Source organism: Apteryx mantelli, chromosome 8 (genome assembly GCF_036417845.1).
Source record: "Apteryx mantelli isolate bAptMan1 chromosome 8, bAptMan1.hap1, whole genome shotgun sequence".
NCBI classification, from domain to species: domain Eukaryota; kingdom Metazoa; phylum Chordata; class Aves; order Apterygiformes; family Apterygidae; genus Apteryx; species Apteryx mantelli.
The window spans coordinates 30,527,263-30,550,967 of NC_089985.1; the positions used below are offsets into that span (position 1 = coordinate 30,527,263).

Below are 23,705 nucleotides of genomic sequence, written 5' to 3' on the forward strand. Positions count from 1 at the left end.
TTATGGAGGAATGGATCCAAAAATCCCCTTCTGGGCAGAGCCCTGCTGCAGCCCAGCTGCCCGGCCCTGAGGTGGAGACACAGCCGGTAGAGAGGGAGGAGCAGCAACCAGCTGGGGTTGCTGCCAGCCCTGCTGCAGCCGCTGAGGCCTCTGCTCCACGCTCACAGGCAGGGTGGGCAGGGGCGCCGGGGAAGGTTTCCCTGGAAACAGTTTGCTCTGGAAGCTGTGCAAAGGGCCCCCAGGTTGGAAAGCAATTGCTGCTTCCAAATGGCAGCTTTCCCAAGGTCCATTGGCTCAGAAACGGCTGAGGTTGTGTTGCTCTCTGGGGCGAGATGCTGGAGGACAGGCGGTGCGGGAAGGTGCCCCCTCCACCCGGGCTCGTCCGCAGCCGGTGCCCCCGCACTGCCAGGGACACCTGGCAGGTAGCAGGTGCCCCGTGCTGTCAGTGTGTCTTGCCTTCCTGCAGCGGGGGAGTGGGCATGTGCGTGTGTGTGTGCATGAGTGTGTGCACACATGTGCTGTTGGCCTCTCCCGCAGCCTTGGGTGTGCCATTTCCGCTTGTGCATGAGCAGCCAAAGGGCAGGAGCTTGCAGCAGAGCTGCCAGGGTGACCGGGGCCTGGGATGAGACATCAGCCACCTTGCTGGGATTGTCCAGGGGAGGTTGTGGAGGTGACTTGTGCAATGGAGAGAGGGTCCCTAATGCCAGTGGCTCTGCAATTGCCCAGCTCGTGATTTCTGGCTTGCCTTGTGCCATCGCCCGTCTCCGGTGGGCAGCTCCAGTCTGTGCATTGTTGTTTGCTTTTGGGCTGCCATGTGGCACTCTGCACGTGTGCTGTGACCCATCACTGCTGGGAGGTGACAGTGCCAAGCCATGGCTGTGTCCTGGCCGCTGGTGAAGGAGAGAAAAAGCCCAACACATCTAGCAGTGCCCCAAACCTCACTGCTCCCCTCTCCCCTGTGGAGGGGGAGCAGGGCTGGGGCATGCTGCTCTGCCGGCTTTGCGCTGGGGCTCGTTCACCAGTGCGGGCGGCTTGTAGCTGCTGGACTGTCAGATCAGCGCCTGTTTGGGTTGCTGTGTGAATAAGAGGTGCTAATCTACCCCATCTCCTGGGAAGTGGTCTGGCGGGGAGGGTGTCCATGGTGATGACGCCTCTCCGCATTTAGCTTCCCCTGTTTCTTGGAAAGACCAGTTCTCCTGCGGGCTATCAGCCCTTGTGGGTCAGCACCCAAGGGCGCTTCCTGCAGGTTGTGGTTGCTCCTTGTTGTGCAGAGTGGCTACAAGCATGCACAGGTTGCCCAAATGCTGAATCTCATAAAAGTGGAGTGCTCACACCTGGCAGCAGAGCATGAAAACCCTGGCTGTGTCCTGCAACGCAATGGTCAGCGCAGCGCACACCAGGGCCCCTAGCCCCTACACCCCTGCCCCCCCGGCCCGTGGGGCCAGTTTGCCCTGACGGCTCTGCATTACAGACTGTACCGTAGCAGCTGGCTCCTCTCTTTCCTTCCCTTTTGCAATGGGGAGAAGAAGAGCACCGGCTGCCTCGTCTTGCTGATGGGCCTCCAAAGCCCCCTGGCACGGGAGCACCCGCACCCCCGCCGGGTGGCAAGGCCAGGCTGTTCCCAGAGCAGCGGGGATGTGCGCCTGCGGGCTCCTTTGGGTGCCGGGGGGGGCTGCGGGAGGGCAGTGTGTGGGGCAGGTGTCCAAGGGGTGCCCCACTTGCCAGCCCCACGCCTCCCACGCCAGGTGGGGGCTTTCGCGCCCACGGGCGAAGCACCTGCGGCGGCAGCTCCGGCGCCTCCTCCCACTGCCTTCCCGGGGACTGGCAGGATCTGCGCAAAGGCAGCGAGTCGTCTGGCACCTTCCCTCTCCTCCCTCTGCTGCTCCTAGCCCCCAGCCCGCTGCTACCTCTTTGCTCCTCGTCCCGTTTCCAGATGGATCGTGCCGCCCCCAGGGCCGGGTGCTGCTATTGCTAGCGCAGCCTGCGGGCGAGCAGTCACGGCGAGGGCGCTGGGGAGAGCGTCTCTGCCCCGCGGCGCCCAGGGGCGTTTGGCAGTGCCTTGGCACGTGGCAGAGGGTTTGGAGGAGGCTCCGGTCGCCCACGCCGAGCTGGGAGCAGCCAGCAGCTCCGCAGACACTGGGACACCCTGGGAGCTGCTCACTGAAGCAGGTTGAAAGAGCATTAGGCAAGTCGACCTGCACAAACGCTACTGCAAAATTAGTGTTTTTATGCCAAATTATGCAAGAAATGAGGCCAGGAAAGAAGGTGTGAAAGGACTTATCCCAAAGGAGTGTGCTCGTACCTGTGCCGTCGATTATGCGCCAACCTGACACGAACTGGCACGTGGGCCCCGTTTGTGTCTGAAATCATGATAAACGACATCATGAGATTTGAAAGGGGGCACGACTTGGCCGCCGCGGGAATACAGCTTACTCAGGAGTGACGCTGGCTCACAGCCATTTCCTTGGGGCACACAGGGAGGAGATCAAACATGGATACACAAATTGGAGAGGTTTGTAAATCCTAAGCAGGGGTTGAACCAGCAGCATTGTAAACTGTTGTGCTTTGACTGCGTTTTTAGGCACTGGCTCTCCTGGAGCTGCGTGGCAGAGACCAGGGCAAGCACCAAAGCCGGTTCCCGCGCTGCAGGAAAATTGGGGTGTTACTGGGCTGCAGCATGAGCGTGTGTTAGGATGCTTCAGTTCACCAGGCATCGGGGGCAGCCGCAGATAAGGTAGGATTCACGTAGGTATTGGCAAGAGGAGCCAGCTGCTGGGTGGCTCATGGCTGCAATGGGCCGGCTGGAGTTAGGAAAAGTCTTTCTTGCTCCAAAACAATTGATTAAAAAAAGCACTCAGGCTTGGAAATGCGGCAACAGAGGGCTGGAGCCAAGCGCTGCCGGGGGCGGCGCGTGCGCTCAAGAGCCGCGCGATGCTGAGCAGCCGGGAACGAGTCGGGCCATACCATGACGCTCAGGTGTGGGAAAAACGTGCGTGGGAGCTGGAAGCACGGATGGAGACGCCCGTGCTCCGGCTGAGCCCCTCCGCACCCGCCCGCTCCCATCTCTGGCACTCGGCGTTACCCCGGCCTCCCCTGCCAGCGGCTCCTGGCGCAGTTCGGCCAGGCGACAAGGAGCGTCCCCAGCCGGGACCCAGACCGCCGCGGCCTCAGCCCCACGCAGGCTTTCCCTGCGAGCCGAAGGGGAGGCGAGGGCAAAGCGCCGAGCGCCATCCGGGCACAGGGCAGCGGGGGCAATCCGGGCCTCTCCGGGAGGAGGGTGAGCCCGGGGGGTGTGAACGGATTGGGGCGAAACCGCCACTGCGGCCGCGCGGGCAGGCTTCCTTGTGTCTGAGCCACAGATGCTGTTGGGAAGTTAAATTAAAACTCAAGACCGTCTAATCTCATTTTAAAGCTTCTGAGCAATGGGGATGGATAACTCCTGCAGTGTTCGATGACCGGGCTGCTGAGAAATTTAATTAATTTCAGGCTTGAATTAATTAATTTCAAGCTTGATTTTTTCCTTCTGCAGCTCCCTGCAGCCGTTGGGTCTCGTGCTGTGCTCTGCCAGGCCGAAATGCTCCGCGCCAGCGGTGGTCCTTCCCCCGTAAATGCAGAGACCGGTCACCTCTCCGCTGTCTCTCAGGGAGCCCCATGTCCAGGCCTTAGGTCCTTTTCTGGGGTGACGTTGCTGCTCCTCAGGATCTCCATGTCTGTTCTGAGGTTAGGGCAGTTGAACTGGACATAAAATTGGCTTCGCCAGTGCTGCAGAGAGAGGCAAGAGCGCTACCTTTCTTCTGCTTGCAAATCCCCTGCGCACGTCTCCGGATCACGTCCTCTCCCAGCCGGTGTGCCAGGATGCATGTTCATAGCAGCAACTGTGTGTGGAGATGGCTGTCTCTTTTTTCTGGCTTTTTTTTCCCTTTATTTCCTTTTTTATCTCTCCCTCCTGCTGCTTTCCGGGAGATCCTCCATCTCCTGGTACAGGCTGTCCTCCGTGTTCCCAAGTACCTTACTTTGCATCCAGGGCTATTTAAAATGCACCATGGCTTGTGATAATTTTATCAGACAGTTCAGATCACTCCGTAACAGCAAGCAGCTTGTTCATTATTTGTATCATCCACAAATTTAAGCCTTCATCTTGTCTTCTAGATAATTGATTTTAAAAACTATTAAATGGCAATGGACCAAGAAACAGTCTCTCAGGGTCCAGTTAGGTCCCCATTTGTTGATGTCTCCCCATTAAAACTTGGCTCACTGACAGACCTCAAAATGTAGCTGTTAATGAATTTAGTTGTTAGTCTAATATGAGCCTTATTAATTCTTTATAATACATTTTTTTAATTAAAAACCAACATCATTGTTGAAGACTGTGGAAAAGCCCAAGCGTGCTATATAGATGCTGGTGCTTTTGTCTGCCAGACCTTTTCTTTTGTGCAAAGACAATGAGTTTTTTAAAACACTCATGTTCTATGAAACCACATCCGTGATGCCATTTGCTGTGTTTTCAGCTTCCCAGTGACAAAATCCCAAACCTGAATTCAGGTGCCTCTGCTGTTTCTTTGCATGTTGCTTTGGCTCTTTCTTGAGCCAAAGGCTTACCCTGGCCACCCTCCAGCTCAATGTTTGTTAAAAATTAACACTTGTGGTTCAGAGAAAACCACAACTGCAACATCAAAACTTTGTGTGCAAATCACCTGGCCCATGGCACGGACAGGCCTGGTTTTGGGAGCCTCAGCCTCTCCTCGCTCTGCTGCGGCACGAACGTCCCGCTCCAGCTGCGGTGCTGCGTGAGATGCGGTCACTCCTGCAGGTCCCTTCGAAGGAGGACACGGACTATGGTTGGAAAGTATCTGCCTCCCCTGCGTTGCTCTTTTGGGTATTTGTAAGGCTTGAAAGGACTCGGGGCAATGCTTGGGTGAGGGCTTGGGGCAGAGCTGCCGGCTGCCGTCCTTGGGCTTGAGGCAGCCAAAGCGAGCAGGACCCCCGGGTCTCCCAGGGCCATCCCTCATGTCTGATCCAGGTTTGTGGCCTTTCCAGCTTTAATTGTCTCAGAAAACCAGGTCTATTCAGAAACTGTCTCAGAAATTCAGGTCCACCTAGTGTTGCTTTGCTCCACATCTCCGTTTGTAAAAAAGCCCCCTTGCCCATCCACAGCGCTGGGAGCAGTCGCAGCTGATCGCCGCAAGGACAGAAATCTGTTTTTGCACTCTCAGCCCAGGAGAGACAAAGCAATTACACAAGGAGCTGGGCCGTTTCCAAGTTTACACATCAGCAGTGTAATTAGCAGAAGTGCAGTTGCAGACTGTGATAGCTGATGACTGTGTGTGGCCTGGGAAAAATCTCCAGTTTCACTCCCAAGTCTTGAGCACATTAGGCTGGGGTGGCTGCTCTGGAAAAATAAAACCTTTGAGTAGTAAATACACAAGGAACACATGAGCTGTCGTCTTTAAGGAGCAGGATTAAACAGGGGAACTCCACCCAGGGTATTGTATTTACCAGACAGTTTTCACAGCGTACAGCACACTAAGCAGTGCACCGGCTTCCTGAGTGACTGCTGTTACTGAGGGTGGGTTGGGTAAAATGTTCAGAGGCATTGTGTAATATTTCCCCAATTTCACACCCAAACCGGGCAGAATACCAGCAGGTGCTACCTGTCTTCTTCGCCTTATTTCGTAGCACAGTGGCTGGTGAGAGCTGGGACGCCTGCTCGCGGAGAGCTGGCCGGCTCCGCACCCGGCCCCGAAGGGCCACACGCACCCTCGGAAACACGCCCGGAGCGGGAGGCTCTGGCTGCCCGGGTAAAATAACCGCCGGGAGGAGGGAGTGGGAGGGAAATCCCGCCAGGCTCTGCCTGCCAACGGTTTCTCCGGCTGCCCCACGGCCACCGGCGTGCCGGCCGAGCGCCTGCAGACATCGCGCCCTCCGTGGCACTCGCCGCGGGCGCAAACCCGGCGTTTGCAGGCTGCTCCGAGACGGCACCGGCGAGGCAGCCGAGCTGGGTCGGGGTGAGGGGGACCCCGGGAGCGGAGGTGCCACCGTCGCCCCGCTCTGCCTTTCAGGACCCTGGACGCACAGGAGCGAAGGTGCCGCGGGTGCTGGCTCCAGCCCGGCAAGCAGCAGGTCTGGGGAAGGTCTGGGGCAGCCTGCGCGAATGCCTGGTTCTGGCAGACAGGGTTAAAGCAGCAATTTGAGACAGAGAAGAGGAAAAGGCAGGTGTAACCCCCATGTTAAAGCATTGGTGAGGCTTATTGAGGGATGCTGCGGCTTGAAAAGGATGCAGGAAAACCAGGGAAGTTATATAAAGCAGACATGCAAAAAAAAAGGGCTTAAGGGTGGGGGGAAAGCCTGGCAGTAAGAAAATTAAGGAACTCAATATATCTAGTTCATTGGAAAGATGGCTGAGAGGGGGCTTGCTTTGCAGCATGTGTGTCGTGTCACAGCGAGCAAATGCCAGACTCTAAAAGGTCCTTTAGCAGGAGGCAGAGCAAAATGGTGCATCTGCAAGCTGGAGCCAGGCTCAGAAAAGTGGGATGCTCCTCTAAAAGTGAGGCTGATGGGCTCCTGAAACAGAGCCGGGGGAGCTGGGAGTCTCCAGCTTGTGTCTTAAAATCAAGTTTAGCTCCTTTCTTGGAAAACATGCATGGGCCAAACATGATATACTGGAACTAATGCAAGAAGGTGAACTGCCGAGCGGTGCTCCGGACAGCTGTGCAGAGTAATACAGCTGAATGTCAGCAAGGAGCATTCGATCGTTTCATGTGAGAAAGGCGCTGGGAACCGTGGTCTGGTCGGGCAGATCGCGGGGGGATGTGTTAGTGCAGGCTCCGGAGGTCCGTCTGCGCATGCAGGGGTAAGTGTGACTCTCTGCTGTTCAAAACATCTGGAGGGTGGCAGAATTTTTCAGCCAAGTTCTGCTTGTTTTAACTCATTTTATGTGGGACTGCTGATGATACTATTGAATGCTTCTGTTCCTCCAGTAGCTAGGGCACTATGAAGTGCAAAGTGCTGCCTGCAGACTGATCACACTTCTCCCGAGCTAGAGCCTGTGTTTAAGAATAACGCGTAATGCATGCACGAGATAAAACAAGTTGGGCCAGAGAGATAAAGACAACACAGCAGCGTGTTACAGACCAGATTGCATTCCTGGAGCCTGTGCATCAGCGGAGGTAATCTCCGTGTAGCCATTACTGGAGAGCAACCTTCAGTGCGGTATTTAGTGGTATTTAGTTAGTGATAAAATATTAAGTTAATTAGTATCCAGTCTGATTAGATGACATGTAATTTGGAGTGAAGGATTACAGTGTGAGCACTGGTGTGAGAATCGTTACAGGGCAGAGAGTCAAGACGAGCTCAGCAGCCTCGCTGCAGAGGGAGTCCAGAAGGTGACGTGGGTGTATTTCGCAACTAACACGCATAGCTACAGCATAACTTTATTTTATGATAAGAAAAGAATACACAGACGTTATTTACCTTTACGTGTCACACCTGAGGATGTGCAGCCCAGCCATCATAAACCGAAATAAAGCAAACCGTGTGGTTTCGAAGCAAATGCCCTGGCCACCTTCACGCCGCACGTGTGTGGTGAGTTTGCAGAGCGGCTTCGGGACGGGCAAGCGAGGCTTCTTTCGGAGGAGAGGCAGCCGGCAGCGCTGCCGAAGGCGGCCCCGACGCGCCCAGCCCCGGCGGGGACGCGAGCGGCTGTGCCTGACCCAGGCTGCGTCCAGTCCGGCACCAGCGCCCTGAACCGCGTGTGCGTAGGGGGGGACGCGGGGAAACCACTCCGCCTGCTCCAGGCCGGGACCCGTTCCCGCTGCGCTGGTACCTGCGTGCGGAGCCGCGTCCCCGCCGCTCCCCAGTCTTTTCTTTCGGACCGCGGGCCAGCGTCGCTCTGGGAAGCGCTCTGCAAACGCGCGGGCGGACGCGGGCCCTGCCCGAGGCTGAGCGAGCCGACCGCCGGCCAGGACGCGCGCCTGCTCGTGCCCTTTCGTCTGGTCAGTTTTGCCGGAAAAGCTCCAGAGCGTTCTGGAAAGCAGCGTGGCAATATGATAGGATTTAATCAGACTTAATTATTCCCCTGTTGTCTATCTCCTAGCAACATCCGGCTTGACAGCTGCCTGCGAATGAAATGTGTGAGCTAAGTAGGACCATGCTCAGACTAAAGCCATGCTACTCGAACCAGATCACTCCACTAATCGCTGCTCCAGGTCATCTCGTGGCTGTCAGACCGCTGCCGGCTGAGGGTGCCTGATTTCCATAAATGCTCGGCTCTCCGCTTCCTAGTCTTTTCCAGGCCGGCAGGAAACCTGGCTTGGTCCTGGGCTCTTTGCGGTGCGCCGACACCTGATAACGCGGGGTAGAGTTTCCCGGGTGCCGGAGGCGGGTGAGCCGCCGGCCCCAGCCTTGTCGCGCTGCGGCGGGGCGAAGGAGGTCGTCGCCTCGCTGGCTCCTTGTCAAAACCAGGTCGTCCGCTGCGCCCGCGGACCGCGCGAGCGGGTGAGACGCCGCCGCCGCCGCCGCCGCCTGCCCGGTGGCGCAGCCCAGGCGGAGCGGGGCGACGCGGCGCGGCGGCAGCAGCGGGGCCCACGGGCAGGCGGCGGGCGCTCGGGGCGCCCCGAGGCGCCGACGGCCCCTCTCCGCGCACCTCCTCCGCGCCGGCGATGCCCACGAGCGAGCGTGGGCACGGGTCGCTGGCCGCCTGCCGGCTCCCCTGCGCCACCCTGTCCCGGGCTCGGGCGGCGCCTGCCCGGCAGCGGCGGGAACCACCGTGGCGTCGCTTCAGCTCCCTGGGCTTCACGTGGCTTTTTGTTTTCCTTCTGTTATTAGTGAATCACGGCGGGTGGAGATGGGAAACTGCCGGGTTCCTGTACTGTCTCGAAGACGGAAGTTTATTTCTTGTGGCATCTTTTTGTTTAGAAGACTTTGTCCTCAGTAGCCCCAATGGCTTCTTTAATTCTTTATCGGTCCCCTCCCGGTAGCAGCCTGTGCTCGTGCTTTCCCGCGGCCCTGCGCCGGAAGAGCGCCGGGGCTGCTCGGCAGCGACGAGGCCAGCAGGCGGGAGCGGCGCCGCGGGAGGGGCGGGATGCGCTTGCCCGGCAGCCGTGCGCTGCGCGGGCGGGAAGCGCACCGCGAGGGGAGCCGTGCGGAGCGGGCGCCGCCGGCGCAGGTGCTGCGGGAGGGCAGCGGACGTGGTTTGTGCGGCCCGGTGCAGTGGAGGGCAGGGAGGCCGTGCGCATCCCGGGGTGGTGGTGCCACGGCCGGGCAGCACCGCGCCGCCCTTGGTGGGTGTGCGGTGCTTTGAGGAGCTGCAGTGCTTGGAGGCAAAGTTGGGCAGTGCAAATGCAGTGACCCCGCACTAAACTAGACTGTGCAGTGTGGCGAGGTGCAGTGCAGTGCCTGGAGGCTAGACAAGGTTGGGCAGTGCAGGGCAGTGGTTGTAGGCGGGAAGCGCTGCACGGGCTGGAGGCGAGGCTGGGCAGTGCATGGCAGTGGGCGGCAGCCAGTGGTTGCAGGCTGGGCAGTGTGGTGCTGTTGCTGGAGGGAGGTGCAGGGCAATGATTGAAGGGCTGTTCAATATAATGATGGGGGGGGTTGTCGTGCAGTCTTTGGAGCTTGGGCAGGGCGGTGATAGGAGGGAGATGCAGTGCACTGTAATGCAGTGACTGGAGGCTAGGCAATGTGGTACAGTTGTTGGGGATGCAGCCAGTCGGAGGGAGATGCAGTGCCATGCGGTGATGGGGGTGGTGTGGCACAGTGTAGTCACTGCAGTGTGGTGCAGAGGTTGGAGGGAGGCACAGGGTGATGCACTTACTGGAGCCAGGTAGTGTGGCACAGCAGTGTGTGGAGCTGTCGCAGCTGCAGGCAGGTGCAGTGGTGTGCAGTGTAGTGCTGTGGCAGGAGGGATGGTTGAGTGTAGTGTTTGACAGGAGGTGCAGTGGCTGGAGAAGCTCTGCAGTGCTGTGACTGGAAGTGGTGCAATGCAGTTAGTGACTTAGGGGTGCAGTGTTGTGCAGTGATTGGGGGAGGTGTGGAGCAGTGCCATGCAGTGATTGGAGGGGGGCAGTGCAGTGACTGGAAAGGGGGACACTGTGGTTCAACAACTGGAGGGGGGGAGCAGTGTAGTGCTGTGACTGGATGCAGGGCAGTGCTGTGCAGTGATTGGAGGTGTTGCCGCACTGTGCAGTGGCTGGAGGTGGCGTGGTGCGATGCCATGGAGTGACCGGAGGAGGTACTGTGCAGTGACTGGACATGGTATAGCGTGAGTCACTAGGGGTGCAGTGATTGGAGGTGGTGGAGGGCAGTACAGTGACTAGAGGTGCAGTGCAGTGATCAGAGGGGGGACAGTGTGGTGCAGCGATTGGAGGGGTCAGTGCCAAGCACTGTTTGGAGGAGTGCCACGCAGTAACTGGAGGGTGGGCAGTGGTGTGCAGTGATTGGAGAGGACCAGTGTGTTGCAGTGATTAAGGGTGTGAGGTGCAATAAATAAGGGGGTGTGTTGCTGTGATTGCAGAGGGGTAGTGCATTGCAGTGCTTGGAGGGGGTGTGGTGCTGTGATTGGAGGGAGCAGTGCAGTGACTGGGGGTGCAGTGCAGTGACTGGAGGGGGCAGTGCGGTGCAGGGATTGAGGGGGGTACAGTGTAGTGCGTGGAGGGGCAGTGCGGTGCAGTGATTCAGGGTGTGTGATGCAGTGCTTGGAGGGGCAGTGCAGTGCAATGATTGAGGGGGCAATGTGGTGCAGTGATTGAGGGGTTGCGGTGCAGTGTTTGGAGGAGCAGTGTAGTGCAGTGATTGAGGGGGTGTGGTGCAGTGCTTGGAGAGGGGCAGCGCAGTGCAGTGACTGAGGGGGTGCGGTGCAGTGCTTGGAGAGGGGCAGTGCAGTGCAGTGATTGAGGGTTTTGCAGTGCAGTGCTTGGAGAGAGGCAGTGTGGGGCAGTGATTGAGGGGTTTGCAGTGAAGTGCTTGGAGAGGGGCAGTGCGGGGCAGTGACTGAGGGGGTGCGGTGCAGTGCTTGGAGAGAGGCAGTGTGGGGCAGTGATTGAGGGTTTTGCAGTGCAGTGTTTGGAGAGGGGCAGTGTGGGGCAGTGATTGAGGAGGTGCGGTGCAGTGCTTGGAGAGAGGCAGTGCAGTGCAGTGACACCCCCCCCCCCATGCTCGCCGCGCATGCGCGCCGCGCCCCCGCCCTGCCGCAGCCCTCCCGAGGGCGGGGGGGCCGGGGGACTCCTCCGCTCCCGACCCCCTCCCGCCGGCTCGCGATTGGCTGCGGCAGGCGCCCCCCGGGCCCCGCTATTGGCCAGCGGGCCGGCGGGCCGCGCCCCGCCATTGGCCGGCGGGCCCCGCTACGCGGGCGGGTTGGCGGCGCGGCGGCCCGCCCCGGCGCCCTATTGGCGGCCGCGGCCCCTCAGCGCGGCGGCGGCGGCCGGTCCCGCTGCGCCGGGGGCGGCATGGCGGCGCCCGCAGCCCCGCGCCTGCGGGCCGGAGCCGGCGGCCGAGCGCCCAGGGGCGGCGGCAGCGGCGGCCGGGTGAGGAGCGGGCGGCGGCCGAGGGAGGGCGCGGCCCGGGCGGGTCTCTGAGCGCGACCGGGCCCCTGAGCGCCCGGCGCGGCCCAGGCCCGCCCGCGGCGCCGCCGGGGGCTGCGCGGGGGGCGCCGGGGCCGCCCGTTACCGGGCGGCGGAGCGGGCCGGGGCGCTCCGTCTCCGCGCGGCCTTCCCCGAGGAGCCTGCCATAACGGTCGCCTTGCGGTACGTTGCCCGCTCGCCGCCGGGCTCCGCAGCGCGGTTCGGAGGCGGCGGTGCCGGGCGGCCGTTAGAGCCGGAGCGCGGCCGGGGGCTCCTCTGCTGCGGCCCGTCGGCACCGGCAGCGCCGGGCGGCCGCGGGGAGCTTGGGCGCCGCTCGGGGCTGGCGGCGGCGGGGGCCGCAGCCCCGCTGTCCCCGCGCCGCCGCCGCGCTTCGCGAGCGGGGCTTTGCGGCGCCTCCCGGTGCTGTGTCATCCGGAAGGCAGGTCTGGCCCCGGGGCCTGGCGGGCTGCGGTAATGCCGCGACTGACCGTCGGAGGCGGGCAGGCCGCGGGCGAGCGGGCGGCGAGCCGCGCTGCTGCCCTGCGCCGGCGGCGCGGTGCCCCGCTGCCGCCCCGGGGCGGCGGCGGCGGCGGGCGCGGCGGCGGCGGCGGCGGTCGGGTCCCCCGCGCCGGGCGGGCAGCCCGCGCGTCTCGCCGTGCCGGGCCCGCGCCTTACCGCGCGTTTCGGGAGGATGGGGGTCGGAGGAGGCGGTTCCAACCTCAACCTGCTTTTCTTTCCCAGGTCATGTAGAGGAGCAGATTTAATGTGAAGATGGGACTGTTGGTGTTTATGCGTAACCTGCTGCTAGCCCTCTGTCTCTTTCTGGTACTGGGATTTCTGTATTATTCTGCTTGGAAGCTGCACCTTCTCAGATGGGAGGATTCAAGTAAGTATAAGCACTGTAACTCTACTCAGGCTCCCTAAAGTGCCTCTAAAATACTTGCTATGTACTGAGGTGGTTCTGATTTACTAGTATTAGAGGGATGTGATTAAGCCCCAGGAAATGCTGGAGCTCTCTAGTGTGCTTAAGGGGTTGAATTTGTGATTACCTAATGCTCTTTATGGCTTTACTTTTATTACTGAGTACAAAAGCAGGTTCATGCTCTATAAATCTGGTGTTAGAGACTTCAGTTCTCAGAATATTTTTAGTTTATGATTCTTAATTGTCGAAATTAAGTAAGCTTGTGCACTGAGGCTTTTGTTTCCTGAATCTTTCTGTACATTTTTGGTACCCTCTGTTTTTCAGAAAATATCTAAGATGAGGTTTTTTTTCTCTGCTGGCTTTTGATTTCCTTCTCTAATCATATGGTACTGGTTATCTCATCATCTTTGTCCTTCAGAAATCTTTATCTTCCATTTATCTTCCTCCGTATTATCTGCCAAATATCTGTCGTCTAAAACGATGTCTCTCAACCTTTTTAAGTCCAAAGGGACATCTGACCTCATTGAATACAATCTGAGGATTGTACTGTGCAGAAATGCCACAGGAGATTTTAGTTGCAATCAGATATAAATTAGGATTAACTTTGAATGCTCAGTTACTGCTTTTATTTCTTCTTGTTTTCCATTTTCTTGCTTTCATGTGAGGATTGTATATTGAAAATATATTCCCCCCCCAAAAAAAAAACACAAGCCAGCCTTTTTTGCAGCTGTTCCATGGGCTTTTCCAGATGTGTCGCAGTCAACTAGTGCTCCCTGGGTCAGAGGCTGAGAAACACTGATCTGGAAGAATTGTTCTTCTGTCGGACCAAAAGCTGTCTGTCAAATTCCATGTTGACTGTGTCGCATTTCTGTGTGTGGTGCTGGAGGTTTCTGTTGCAATGCATTTATTAAAATTAATCATACTTTTCCACCTCTACGTGCTCCATGTCTTTTGTTATATGTTGTAGGACATTTTGTCTGGTAACAGATGATGACTTAGAAATGCCTTTTGCAGTGATACTGTGACTTTGACAGGAGGACTACTAAGATGTCTTGTACTAGAACAGGTATCGGAAGAGTGAATTTATAAGATGACAAACATAGTGTCTTTCTGGGCAGGGATTGTTTCTTCAGGAATGTGCTTGAGGCACTGGGAGTCAGAATATTGATTGGGACCTTTTGAAAACTAGTACCTTTGTCAGTGATCTATGGAAAATACTTTCTGAATGAAAATAAGCGCAGAATATAGTTAAAAGACCAGCTTTGATGTATCTGCTACAACATGACAATCTGTTTTGAAATTAGAATACCTGCATCCTTTGCTTCCTTCACAGCACCAGGACTTGTGTCAGGGCTTTCCAAGGCTTGTGAAAAGACTTCAGGCCACAACTTACAGGTGAACTTTGTTACCTTGTGGAAGAGGAGCTTCATTGCTTATATGCCATGTACCAAGGTGCTGGAGTGTGTTCTAAATTTCTTCAGGTTTTGCTGCTTTGGACTGCACGTGTCTCGTTCTAGGTGCCATATGTTGTTTTAAACAATGTCAGTCTCTTGGGGGCGGGGGGATGTGTGTGTGCAACTTTGTCTTTTGATACAGTGTTGCAAATCTGTAGACAAAACATTGTCGGTTTCTAACACAAACGTTTTTTTCACGGAAGAGCTAACTGGGTTGCAAGGGGTTAGAGTAATTTCTGTTGAGCGTACTGGCTGGTTTCGGATGCCCAGGATGTTCTGGCAGGATAGGACAGGATCGCCATGAGCTGATGTCACGGACTTTTTGTTAGCTGCATGTCCCCCCCCCCTTTTTTTTTTTAATCTTGTGTTTAAAATGTGTTCTTCATTTATTCTTGGAAGTTGAAATATTAAGTTTCTTGAACATATACAAAACAATGACACTAGTTTTAAGACTTGGCTTATTGATCTTCACCAGTTGCCACAGCTGAAAAGGAGTGATGGTACAGCTTATATCTTTTAGAGGCTTTTATGGACTGTGTCTTAAATACCTCATAAAGCTCCTCAAAATATTACTGTAAACAGCAGTCTTATATGATTACTTTTGAAAGCAGTTATGGAGGTACCAGTTTTCTCTTGATTTTTAGAGTTCTGTATGTATCCAATAATGTTTTATTTATCACATAATTTTACATGTGAGAAATTTATGCATGGTTTAAATATAAATTAAAAATATATATATTGGGAAACTCCATATGAAGAGTTAATGATAAACTTCTATAAATAAGTATCTGGAAGTTAACAATTGACAGAAAGGAAGTTGCTTATTTAACCACGATTAGGCTTCCTTGAGCGTATGTAATATGAAACGATGTATAATGGTGCAATTATACCTTCTTGTTTTTCCTAATGGGAACCTTGCGTAATTCAGTGCATGAGATAGGTGGTGCTTGATGGCTGTTATTTATTTCCATATAATTCAGCGTGTGGCTTTTTGATATGATAATGCTGATATCTAAAAGGGCAGAAATAAATTATGTATGTTAGTTCTTGAGTGTTTAATGATCTAAGAATATTCCTTTTATGTTTAAGTCATCTTCCTATTAAATTATTTTCTCTCCTTTTTTTTTGTGATCAGTGCCTTTATTCTGTGTAACAGTGACCCCCTAGCTTTAGTATTCATCTTTTCTCTGCTCCATTCTTCATGCTAGTGGAAGCATGAAACTAAGCTAATCCTGACATCTGACACTCTTGCAATCTCTTCGGAGACTGAAGTTTTAGTAAACTTGACTCCTTTAATATTGGTCACAAACAAATCTGTCATAGGGTATGGTGAAAAATATTTGCTTCCTGCTTGTGTGATTTTTTTTTTTCTTTTTTTTTTCCTCTTAATACTTTAGAAAGTGCCTTGTGTACATTGCTGTTATGGATGCATTTGAATGATAACTCCATAAGAAATCTAGTCATGGTGAGACTCGCATGTTTGTATATTTAGCTGCTTAAGTAAATTAATGGATAAAGTATGTTGTTTATTGCTGCTTCCGACACCTCCAAGAAGGGAGGCTAGACTTCTGGTTGGAGTGAAAGATACACGTGAATGTTTCTTGTAGTGTCCCCACTTAACTTCAAATTTGTCCTTCTTGAGCAATGCCTTAGTGAGTTTTGAGAGATTGTTCTCCTTAATGTGTAACTGTACACCTTGCTAAAATACAGAGGAGAGCAGAAAAGAATTAATTCTCTAAGGCTTATCTTCCCGGTGACAAGAATAGTTTGAATTCAGCTAATGTGCGCTAATTAAGATTGAGTTAAGTTCAGCTGTTTTTCCCATTCAAGACAAACCTGTGGTGACCGTTACCCCTCTTACCCTTGTAGTAAGGAGTGTAGTGACTGGCTACTTTTCCTTGAGCCTTGTTTCATGGGTGTAGTAATACATGGTTAGTTCTCAGAGCAGTAGCTCAGCACAGCGCACAGAGGCGTGCGGTGTTGTGTGAATGCTAGAGGGGATGTGAGTCCTGGTGGTCACTGGGAGCATATGAGCAGTGGTTAGGATAGGGGTAAGCTTTCCATTTTCCTTTTTTTCCCCCTGATTTCTTTGATGCAGTTTTGATCTCTGGCGATAGTGGTAAGAGTTGTACACCTTGCTTGTGTGTTCTTCCCACATAGGGAGTATTGACAGACAGTGCAGCCCTCTGTTTAAGAGTGTCAAGTTGGAGGTGTGCGAAGTATATAGAAATGGTAATCTGGTGTGGGAGATGAAGAAGGAAATAAGGTTGGTATCAGGGTTAGCCATCCTGTACATTCTAGAAAGACCTGGCAGTAGCAGGTAATCATAATTCTGTTTATTATGTTTCTGGATGGTGAGTTTCCAGGGAATGCTTATGGAATGCTGGTAATGATAGGAGCAGCTTTTGAAGGTATGAGACATGCACTGCAGCCTCTTCCCTAAAAACTTTTTCCTATGCCTTCCAATATTCTGGTGCATTTGGCCCTGAGGAGGAAGGAAGATGGTATCTGTGTGACAGCACATAGGAAGCTGCCCCAGCATCTTTGGAGAGTAGAATAAGAGATAGTCTTGCTGACAATGCCTCTGGGTTTGCTTTATCAGCTTGGAGGAATGCATTTTTACCCATAACTGTAAAGGACAGAGTATAGTCATGTTAAAATTTAATACTGATGCTTGTTACTTAAGCTGGTGTGTGTGTATTTTGCAATTTATGAAAGGAGTATGTTCAAAGGAGGGAATGCTTCCATTAAAAAAATGTCCCGGTTATGAAAATATTGGACTCATTCTCCCAAGCCAGCATTTTTTTGCTGATTTGGCTTCTCAAGGTATTGGAACATACCAGGGACAAGGACAGCATGTGATGCTATTTTCCTGCTTTCTGTTGTTTTTCTGCATACATTAACATAGAATTATTACAAAAAAATATATACTGGTACTTTTCCCAGAACTTAATACGATTTGTAACTACAGATTGTGAGCTTCTGAGTTTGAACGTGTCTTTTGAAACGTTTTCTGCTGGTGACACCATAAAGAAATCAGCAAGTCACTACTCTTTCATCTCTTGCTCAGTGTTATTTCCAACTCTAACTTTGGAAAGACGGCCAAAGAGATAAAGCTACGGGAAAATGATTTTTTCTAAATGTATTTTAGGACCCTTATCCTTTTTATTTTTTTTCTTAATGTCTGTTCCTATGGGAACCAAGGAGACATATAAACAGGCAAAACTGACTCACTTCTGGTTGCAGGTTTTTGGTCTGCTGGCATTTCTATGGAAACTAGTCTCATGGCAAGTAAGGATAAATTAATGAAAAAAATAAATCTTTATCTTTACTACTGATTTTCTCATTCAAGGTGAAATGGTATTTTTGTCAACTTTTGCATTAAAATACTCCTGGGACTAAAACAGTGTTGAAGAAACTGGTTTTTGCAGGAGTTTGGGGTGTGCATACTCCTCCTCGTGTGGCTGAAGCCTCACAGTATGTGTGATTGAACGTAGTTTGGGTGTAACTGTTGTATCCTGAGTTACTGGGGTTGCCATTTGTTCTATGTAAAGAGAGATGATCTTGCATATGCTGATATCTGATTTCTTTCCATTCTGTTGTTTATGGCTAAAGGATGAAAAACAGTCAGTCAGTGTGTGAACAGCAAGGCCAGAGACAACTTTGTTGACAACTATTCAGACCCCCTTTGCTGGGAGCTACTGTCGTACGCTACCTTTGCCCACAGAAGGGGATGTAGGAGCACTCCTTGTTATTCTCAGCTTGATTTTGAGAGCTTAAATCACTGATAAAAGTGGCTTGAGCTAACCTGGCTGAATTTGTGGTTAGGTGGGTGATCATCCGTGTTTTTTTTTTTGTTTTGTTTTGTTTTTTTTTTTTTTTTAAACTGTAGAATTACGGCGCATTCATTCCCCTGTGGTGAGGGGTGACAAGCAAATGTGGGTGGTGACCATATCAGCTGCTCTGTCTGTTGCCTTGGCCTTAGGGTTTTCTGTCTCTTCTTTACAGTAGACTTTGCTGTTGCTGCTTCTCAGACTGAAAAGCCCGATAGACTTTAATCTTGTGGGCGTTAACTTCTTTAAAAATTTGTTTTGGACTTTCTTTGCAGTACTGTAAGTTTCCTGAAACAGTTGTTGTTCTGCTTTGCAAGAGGAGACTGGGGACAGTGTTGAGATGAATTACTGTGGATTTAATAATGTTTATTGTAACTTTAAGGCCTGCTTCATTTATTCAACTGTTCTATAGTCTGTGTTAGTACTGTACTCGTTGAACCAGAATTGAGAAAAAATGTTTAGAAAGTTCTCATAAAATGGATCCAGCTATAGATTTTAGGGGTCTCTTTGCTACTTTTCAAATGCCTTAGGGATTTGAGTATTGTGAGTACTTTTTGTAATAAATGTTCAAAATGAATAGTAATGTTATCAGGGCAGTAGTCAATATTGGAAACAAAGATGTAAAATAAGCGTTAAAACAACACGTGCCTGGTAAACTAGCTTAACTTGACTAAGAATTCTCCTGCTGGGCTGAAACGTTCCACTTGTGTTCAACTTGAAACTGAAAAACTTACAGTACTAACTATGGTGGATGATCCTCTCGTCTGTGAACAGAGCACTGAACAGCTCTGTCAGCACAGCTGTCCGTCCTTTCTGCTGGAGGCTGCTGCCCCTGTAGCACTGAGATGGAAGAGAATGTTTGCTTGGTGAATGGGAATCAGAGCTTTTAATGTCTATGAAAGAGTTAGAACCCCCAAAATTCAAGAGTGCCTCTAGAGCTGCCCTTTTAGAAGGTGCCACTTCACAAGGTAGGTCAAGGAATAAAAGTGCTTCATCTTTTTGTGATCTGTTACTGCATATTTAATGAGATTCCCAACATTGCTTTACAGCCACGTGTTTCTAGAGGTTTTGCTTTCTCCAGGACTTTCTAGTACTGCAGTAATACTACAGTGCGGGACAAAACTCTGCTGGGGTAATGGGGAAATGATGCATGACAGAGTCCTTGAGGGAGGGAGCAAACATAACGTTGCCTGGTCCTTGGGATTTGTCTGCAGGAAGAAAACACACTGGTTGCTCTTCAAGTTTAGATACCTAAAGGGGCAGGCTTAATTGAAAGGGCATTAAGAACATAGCACCCTAAGTACTTTGCTGTGGAACGAGGAGTGGCTGTAATGCTGTACTTGTACTCATTTTTATTTCATCTTTATTTTAGCTTTTAGGCCCTGAGTTACTGTTCTATTTCTGAGCTTATGTTGACTTTTAACCTAACCAAAGCAAGGTGCAAAAATACTTCCCCATCCCCTAGGCACACTTGTGCCTTAATTTTACATCTTAAAATAGTCAGGTGCTGTTACTTCTCTTGACAGCAGCAGTCTTATCATTTTTTGGGCCCTTATTCAGGCCTTTGCATTTCCCCCTCTCTCCATTTTTGTGGCTGGCGGGTGGATGTAATTGAGGAACTGATGCAGATTAGAACTAAGAATGTGGTTTTATTTGTTTTGCTCAGTTAACCTTAACTTAACTTAGTGTTTTCACTTGCTTCATTTCTCAACTCTTGTGCATTTTCTCTCTGTCCTCCACAAGTTTGGGAAGGGTATGTTCCTGTGACTTTTGATAGACAGACTGGGATACTGTTCATAAGGATCAGCAGTCAGTGTCTTCCAGGCAGCTGAAGTTTTATCTTCTGATGCAGTTTTTCAGAAGTCAAAGTCAGCAGTTGTCCATATTCTGGAAGGTACTATGCAGTGAAAGCACTTCACCTCTCTCGGCGATGGTTCAGCAGCAGCGTGCTTTCAGAGGTGAAAGGAGTTATTCATCTCAGCTGACTGTGAACACCTTAGCAATAAGTGCAGCTGGAAACAATCCCTCCCTGTGAAGACTGTCTCATACATGTTAGTGAGTGGTTCTCTGTCTTTCCTCTCTCTTGTCACTGTGCCTCCTGGGGGCACAGAACATTCTCCTGTAGCCATTACAGAAATGGCTCCTGTGCCTTAAGATATTACTAGCTTTTCTGGAAGCTCCACCCTGTCACTTGTTTGATATAATAGATCACACAGGCTTTCTCCATCTGCTTTAATACAGGTAGGCTGGCTTTGGTCACCTTTCATGCTCAATTCTGCTTCACATCAGTTCTGCTGATGACAGGGCGATAACTTCTGGCAGAAAGGAAGTAATGTGTGGTTTATCTTAAGGTGGGCAGCTGTTTCTGCCATGCTCTTCTGACTGTGGCCTTAGTATTCATTCTGACCCTGTCTGTTACGCTTAGGGATGCTTTGTGGAAGAGGTATTTCCTAAGTTATTATCTTCTGCCAACCTGTCTGGTGCTCCTGTCAGTATAACAGCTCATTTTTTCTCATAGCAGTCTGAATTTACGTCACTGTGTCAGGCTGAAGCAATAAACCAGCCAAACCTGGGTATGACTTGCAAGGAGAGTGGAACTGGGTCATGAGGTATGACTCTTTATGAATTATGTATTTCTTTGGAATGTCAGAAGGAATGTAACAGGCACCAAGCAAAAATTTGTACTGTGCACGCGTACCCTAAGTGGATGTTTGAACTTGAAATGTTTGATTTCAAGTGGTTACTCCTTTGAGCCACCACATGAGTATATTGCTTGTTTGTACTGTTTTCTTGAGGATGTAGTAGCTTATGAGGATAATACCAAAAATCTAGGCAGACACTAAACCTACAAGATATTTTGTAACCAGTTCTTAATATTGTTGAATAACCAAATGCCTGGACAATCCAAGATATGCATCTTTGAGGGTCATAGTTTAGTTTTTCTTGCTCTGTGACAAAAAAGAAGAATCAAAATGTGTTAAAATTAGCTATTTGCCTTTTAAGAGCTGATAAACGTATGTTGTTTGTCTTCTTTCAAGTGATTCTAGGATCCCTCCTACTCTAACTCAATTCCTGCTATAGCATGTAATTTTTTTTCAAAGCTATTTTCCTGTGGATTTCAGTGTTAGGAACACTAACTAAATGTGAAGTGCAGCAAGTTATACCCCTTAATAATTTCTGTGATGAGAATAGTTAACACACCGTAGTTATAGAGAAGTTTAAATAGACTTGACCCAGGAAGGCAGAGGCACAGGAAAGTGAAATTATTCCATGTTATACAGCTGCTCAAAGGCAGAGCTATGAATAGAAAAAGGGTCTCCAGGCTCTTGGTCCAGTGTCCAGCTGGCCAAATGAGGCTTTCTCTCCCATAATACACATTCTACAGATGTATAGTTCAGGAGAGCAGTAAAATGCTTAAGTTGCTTCTTGGGACAGAGATTAGCTGCTCATATTTGCAAAAACGCAGCAGTATTTCAGAGTACTGTATCAATAATCACAAAGCTGGCGATGGTCTGTGTGGGCAGTGCTGTGGCTTGATGTGGGTACCGCAGCTGGGTGTGATGTGGCTAGTGTAAGCTGCTGAAGATGCTTCAGTGGAAGTGTCTTCAGAACTAACTGCACAACCTGAACGGTTGTCAGTGGGCTTTGGCTTTTCAACCTTCAGCTTCACCACATCAAAGGCATCATGGTTTCCAGCTGCATTAATACCGCAACTGCCTTTTTCTTTTAAAGGTAGTATTTTTTATAATAGAAAAGATTAAATTTTCTCTCCATGCTCAAACACAGAGCACTGTTTTCTTCTATTTACACTTGAAAAAAATTATTTCAGGCACAGACTAAGCCTCTGCTCAAAGGGTGAAAAACTGAGCTTTTGGAAAGAGGGGAATAATGGAACAGCTCAGGCATTTTTAACTATAGCAGTCACTAATGCTCCAGGTATAATTAGAAATCTAATTACTATGAGTTTAGTTGTTAAGACTTTTCTGCCTTCTGAGACTTGTTCCTCACAATTATATCATGTTCCAAGTGGAGCACAGCTGGTTCTCCATTATATTGCTAGGAAATGAGTAATGCTGTTTTTTTCTGTTAGTGCTGTTGCTGTAATGTCTGTTCAGAAGTGTCTTATCTGAACACTGGAAGAGCTTTTATTATTTTTTAAATATGATTCATTATAACATTCATATCTATTTTACTTCTGAACTTTTGTGTTTGGATCCAATACCTTATTACAAGCAGAAACCTGAGTTAATGCAGTATGAAGGCTGTAAATTGAAATCTAGTGAGAAAATGTGTTAATATCACTTCTGATTCTGATTGAATTTTCTTAATTTACTTAATATTTAAGGATGGTTCAGATGTGGTTTGACTATTTCTAAACTTTTGAAAGTTGAGTTTGCACATTGAGAAATAGCCCTTATTTGCAGTAAGAAAATATGAAAGTTTTAATATGGTATAATGATATATTACTTCTGCTTGCTGCATATTTTGTTTCATACAAAGTTAGTTTTGTAATTACAGTATATTATATTATTTGAGGAAAAATAGCTTGTGCTTGTATGAATAGAGACCATATATATAAAGGGACAGCACTTAGGTTGGTGTTTCCTGACCTTTGAATGATTTAAGTCTCCATATAGTTTGTAAAATTTTGCACGGTTTATAGACTAGGGCTAAATACTTTTTATTATGTAGTGTCCTATGTAAAGTATGTTTTCTACTTCAAAAATGCAGGATGAAGAACTAGAGAAATCTGCTGTTGTATGTTGATGGTTTCAGAAAATGACAGTCGAGAGATTGAGAGGAACCATTAGATGATGAACAAAAGATGATGTCAGGTATCTCACTCACTGCTGGCAGGCTTTATAATTGTAGCCTAAAAAAAAACTAATTTAAGAAATGTTTCTGCAAGCTTAATTTCAGTAGGTTTAGGATACTTTGACTGATTTTACTTAAAACATGATATTTCCAAAAGTGTGTGGGTTTTTTTTTTTCTTCTTTTCTTTTTAAGCCTTGTGTACCTTATGTTTAAAAAAACACAAAAAAACAAGCTTGTGCACTAATTGCTGTTTTTGGCATAAAGCTGTTCTGCTCTGGTATTCCTTGCTCAGCAGTCCTGTTTGTGTTTGTGTCCTTTCAGGAAAGGAATTACCCCAGTAAGTAGCTTTCCTTATTCTTTGTCCATGGTGTCCTTCCCCTTTGGTCATGGTGTTAAGTAATCTGGTAATGGTGTCGTCTTTGAGGATTTGTTAAGAAAAAAAAGTTTGAAACATCTGTTAGATGTGAAATTGAATCTAAATTTTGAAATTATTAGTTGCTTGGCTAGAAGAGCTGGACAAAAGCCGAAGGAATATCTACTCTGCAGTCCGCTTTGCTGCTTGTTTTGTGGAGCGGACTGCTATGGCGGGGCGGATGCGAAGAGTTATTCCCATTTGTGTGAAAGTGTTTAGCAGGCTTGTGATATTTGCTGGCAAATCTCTCTCACTGTGAACTCTAGGTTACGTATCTGGGACTGTCTGCTACCCTGTTCCTGAGAATTGTTGCTTCTTCCTGCGCAAACGGTTCCTTTTTGTTTTATCCTTGTATTCTCTGATCTAAATTTTTTGGTTAGGTGCTTTAATCTTTGTGAAGACTAAACAGCCTGACAGGGTAGGCAATGCGAAATGAATTGTGGGCATGCCGTACGGGAAAGGCTTCTGCTGAGCCCGCGTAAGCAGCTCCTGCTCCTCTGGCTTGCTTTCAGATCCACTGGGAAAATTGTTTGTGTAGTGAATTGGGTCGGGACACTGATATAGTGTGAAAATACAGAAGCCTCCTCTTCCCCTCCCCTCCTGCCCTTTGGGAAGTGATGGTTTTATTCTGTATCAAGCAGGCTGAAATGCTTAAACTAGTACTTTTGGTTAAATATTCTTGCAACCATGCCAGTGAAGAAAGAGTCCGGAGCTTG

General features: G+C 50.3%; 1 protein-coding gene across 14 annotated transcripts in view; it reads left to right on the forward strand.

Moving 5' to 3' along the window:
- Positions 1-5,993: 5,993 nt before the first annotated feature.
- Positions 5,994-23,705, forward strand: part of ST3GAL3 (ST3 beta-galactoside alpha-2,3-sialyltransferase 3) — a 197,204-nt gene continuing 179,492 nt past the window's right edge. The window contains exons 1-3 of one of the 14 annotated variants that reach the window (XM_067301073.1): positions 6,893-7,166; positions 7,446-7,581; positions 12,294-12,438. In XM_067301073.1, the coding sequence (XP_067157174.1) occupies positions 12,324-12,438 (115 nt within the window). In that variant the 5' untranslated portion in view covers positions 6,893-7,166; positions 7,446-7,581; positions 12,294-12,323. The other 13 variants (XM_067301083.1, XM_067301086.1, XM_067301078.1 and 10 more) reach the window with 13 other exon arrangements.